The sequence below is a fragment of the Patagioenas fasciata genome, chromosome 28 (assembly GCF_037038585.1).
Source record: "Patagioenas fasciata isolate bPatFas1 chromosome 28, bPatFas1.hap1, whole genome shotgun sequence".
NCBI classification, from domain to species: domain Eukaryota; kingdom Metazoa; phylum Chordata; class Aves; order Columbiformes; family Columbidae; genus Patagioenas; species Patagioenas fasciata.
In genome coordinates this window covers 4,715,083-4,719,343 of record NC_092547.1, presented here as the reverse complement: position 1 = coordinate 4,719,343, position 4,261 = coordinate 4,715,083, and the positions used below count along the sequence as shown (strand labels likewise).

Genomic DNA, 4,261 nt, shown 5'->3' with positions numbered 1-4,261 from the left:
TCCGCCCGCCCGCCGCCGCGGGGACACAGCGCCACCCCGCGGCCCGGAGGAACGCGGCGGGGGCTCCGGCGCGGGCGGGGACACGGACACGGGGACACGGACACGGACACGGTGAGACAGACACGGACACAGGGAGGGGCATGGACGCGGGGACACGGGCACGGAGACACGGACACGGGGACACGGGTGGGGACACGGACACGGGCACGGGGACATGGACACGGGCGAGGACGCGAACACGGGTGCACGGCCACAGGAACACGGACACGGGCACGGGGATACAGGCGGGACACAGACACGGGGACACGGGTACGGGCGGGGACACGGACACAGACACGGGCGGGGACAGGGAGAAGGGGAGGGACACGGACGGTGACACGGACGGGAACACGAGCACAGGGAGGAGCACGAACAGAGACACGGACACGGGGACACAGGCAGAAACATGGACACGGGCGGGGACACGGACATGGAGACACGGACACGACAAGGGGGGCTCAGACGGGGACACGGACACGGGGAGAGACACGGACACGGGCAGGGACACGGACACGGGCAGGGACACGGACACCGCGTCATTCCCGGGAGACACGCCTGGGGCAGGTCGCTGTAGCTCAAGAGCAGCCGCCCCGCTCCCCCGCTCCCCCCGTGGGCCCGTTCCCGGGAGCTGTCCCGGGTCCCAGCGCGGCGCAGCCAAGACACAGAGGCGGTCCGGTGTCCCGGGTGGGTGTATAGAGGTGTAGATGTACAGAACCGGGGGGTGTACACGGGGCCGGGTGGATGCACCCGGTGTACGGACAGGCACAGCTCCCGGTGTGGGTGCAGATACCGGCCCGGTACAGCTGCGAGCGCGGTGCTGCGGCTCCGGCCCCGGCGGGTCCCACGACGGCTCCGCGCTCCGTGGGCAGCGCAGTTCCCGGTGCCGGTGCCTCGTCCCAGGGGCACAGGGCACGGCCCGGGGCCGCTCACACCGCCCGCAATGGGGCCCCGCCGGCCGCGGGGGGCCCCGGGGAGCACCGGGGGGACGAGCCGCCGCTGCCCCGCCCTGCCGGCCGCCCGGGCTCCGCCGCCCTCTTCCCCATGAGCCCCACGAAGAAATCGTGCATGTCCCCTGCGGAGAGACCGGCCGTCAGCGCCGCGGGGCCCGGCCGCGGCACCGGCACCGGGACCGGCACCGGGCGGGACTTACGCTTCTGCGGAGCCGCGGGCGCGGAGGGACCTGGAAGAGACCGAACTGGGTGAGCGACACCGGCGCGGCGGGGACCGGACCGGGCAGGGACCGGACGGACCGAGCGACCCTCCGCAGCACCCCCCGCCCTCGCCTCCCGGTCCCCCCGGCCCTCACCGGCGTTCTCCCCCCGCAGCAGCTGCAGGAGGGCGGCGTAGGCGGCCCCGGGGAATCTCCAGGGCAGCGGCTCCGGGACGGGCATCCCCTGCGGGAAGCGAAGCGGGTGAGCGGGATCGGGGTCCCGGAGGCTCCCGGGGGGTCCTGCCTCTGCCCCCCGACAGCCCTACCTGTGCGGGAGCGGCCGGCCCCGGCGGGGCGGGGGGGCGGCGGGCGAGGGCGAGCGGCAGCGCCAGGACGAGCAGCGCCGCCAGCACCGGGCGGCTCCTCATCCTCCGGGAGGGCCTGGGGGCGGCGGTCAGCGGCGGAACGGCGGGTCCCGGGGCCACCCCGAGCCAGCGCCCCCGCCGCGGGGCAGCCCGGGACGAGCCCGAGCCCGGGACCGGCCCCGCGCTGGGGAGGGAAAGCGGCGACACGGGAGACGGGGCGGCCGGCGGGACCCCCACGCGTGATTGCGGCTGCAGGAACCGCGGTGCTTCCCGGGGCCATCGAGGAGTGGGAAGGGGACAGTAAATCTCCCTCCACCGCGGGAACCCGTGTGCACAGAGGTGACAAACGAGGGCTCGGACATTAGCACACACACGTGTCCCCTGACACAGGCACACACACACACTTGCTGACAGCCACATCCCAGCCCCAGACTTGCTTTCAACCCCCCCAAGTCCTCCCCAAATTCAAGCAGCATCTCCACCCCTTCTCTCCTCCCGGCCCGTGCCCTCCCCAGCACCTTCACCAACTTCTCCCTTCTCGCAGCCCAAGCTGGGTGAGGACCCATGGCCCAGCAGCCCCCCAGGAACCCCGGGAAGCCCCCAGCACCAGGCACTGTGGGGCACAGACCTGCTGAGCCTTCAGGTGTCACCCGGTGTGTCCCCCACTGCTGGTGGCCGCAGAGCAGGAGATGCGGTGAGGCGAGGCGGGCAGTGGCCGCAGGGTGACACCGCAGCGGGCTCGGCTGTTGGCGAAGTACCGGGGTGCCGGCTGCCGTGCGGAGTTAAATAAGGGGCTCTGCCCATGGCACAGCGTGGGTGGGCGAGAGGAGAGCTGCCAATGGGGGCCGGGGGGGGTGGTACCCCCACCCTGCAGCTGCACGCCCACGCAGGCACCGTGTCACCGACAGGCACCCGTTCCACACGCAGAGTCACACCGTGACACAAGCGCGCCCACGCAGGCACACCAGCTCCCACCGCGCCGTGGCGGGGGCCAGCGCACGGCGCCGTGCCCACACCGCCCCTCCTGACGCCACGGGCACGGGGGGACACGCGCAGCCCAGCACAACGCGGCCATCGGCACGTGTGGGCACACACGCGGCCAGAGGGTCCTGTCCCTGCTGCCGGCGGTTGTGCTGCAGTTGGGCTTCGGGGGGTCTCGCACCATCATGGGGAGCAGCTGGACGCCCACCACACGCACACGATGTGCACACAAACACGCTTACAACGATTCAGCTGCACACGCGTGTGCACACACACGCACACCATAGTGCACATGCTGCCCATCGCCCCCAGCCCCACACCGGGGGTCCCGGCCTACTCCGTTATGTGCTGCCCATAGGGGATGTTCCCAGGTCTGGCCACACACCCCTGTGACCCAGACAGGCCCAGCACCACCAGCACCAGCCCCACTCATCCTCCTGGGAGCACAGGTTGCATCCTGCATCCCAATTCCCCCATCCCAGCCACTTCTGCGCCCTCGCCCCGGCCGGGGGCACCAAGAGGTGTAGGGGTGGAGGACGGGGAGGAAAAGCCATGGGGAGCTGGAGGGATGCGAGGGAAGGGGGAACACACAGACCAACAAGTGAGAGCCGCCAACTTCAGCCTGAGCAACAGGCGGGCGCGGTGGCCCCGCGGGACGGAGGCGGCAGCGGCGGCTCACGAGGCAGCGCAGCCCAGGGCAGCATCTGCAGTGTCGGCGACGTTAATTAAATCGGAGCCTGGCCAGAGACGGCCTAATTAATTAATAACACCTACTTGTGTGGTGCCAAGTGCAATGCAGCTGCGAAGAGCCGCGCTGCCCCGGGGCTGCCATGGGCTTGTTTACGGCTTTCGCCCCTCGGCGCCGGGATGCGACAGCCCACGCCGGGAAGCGGGGGAGCCCCCGGAACCGGGGCACGTCCGTGCCATCAAGTGCCCCCCTGCACGCACACACGCACGTGCCCCCCCCACGTGCACGCGCTGCCCGAGCGCCGTGGCACACGTGCCCACACGTGCCCCCCCCTCCCCGTGCGGATGCTCGAGGGCCCACCTGGGAGCTGGTGCTGATGCCGATGTGACGGGGAGTTGTCAGCTCCCGAAGGTGACGCGGGTGACGTGTGGGGACAGGAGAAAGAGAAATAAAACCAACGCTCTCCAAGAGCTTGATGAGCACAGGAGGAAAAAAAGGCAGCGTGGGGGGGTGCGGTGGGAGCTGCAGGATGGGCGGGGGTCCTGTGGGCACTGGGTGGCACCAGGGCCGTGCAGTGGGTCCTCTCAGTTCCCCTGCTCCGCTATGGGGGCAGCCGCGGTCCCCAAATGCAGCTGTGGTCCCTAAATGCAGCTGCGGTGACAGCCCAGGGAGGGGCACAGCTGGATGAGGGGGGGCACAGCAGGGAGGACAGGGCAGGGAACAATGGGCAGGGGGATATGGGGACCACAGATGGGGGAGGTGGGGACGGGGACTGCGGGTAGGTGGGTGCTGAGGACCTCACGTGCCAGCCGCCCGCAGCCGCCCAGAAATTGCTCTGCAGCAGAGCGAGCTGCGTTGCCACTTAATGGGAAAAGTGGCCGCAATTTGGGGCCTTTCCAATCGCCGCCCAGCCGAGCCGGCTGCAATCAGGCGCAGGGAAGGCGGGGGGTCGGGGTTGGGGGGGCTCCGGGCTCTGCCCCCGCCCTGCACCAGCACCGCGGCTCCGCGTCCCCCCGTAACGCCCCCTGTGACACCAGC

At 70.9% G+C, this 4,261-nt stretch overlaps 1 protein-coding gene across 2 annotated transcripts; it reads right to left on the bottom strand.

Moving 5' to 3' along the window:
- Window positions 1-726: 726 nt before the first annotated feature.
- TAC3 (tachykinin precursor 3) lies at window positions 727-2,081 on the bottom strand. 2 transcript variants are annotated; one of them, XM_065858793.2, is made up of 4 exons: window positions 1,516-2,081; window positions 1,346-1,433; window positions 1,190-1,219; window positions 727-1,111 (listed from the first exon to the last, which is right to left on the bottom strand). In XM_065858793.2, exons 1-4 carry the CDS (start codon window positions 1,972-1,974, stop codon window positions 966-968), a joined length of 723 nt encoding a protein of 240 aa, XP_065714865.2. In that variant the 5' UTR covers window positions 1,975-2,081; the 3' UTR covers window positions 727-965. The 2 variants fall into 2 exon arrangements, with proteins under 2 accessions (XP_065714865.2, XP_071656179.1); XM_071800078.1 differs by having other exon boundaries at window positions 727-1,219.
- Window positions 2,082-4,261: the final 2,180 nt, after the last annotated feature.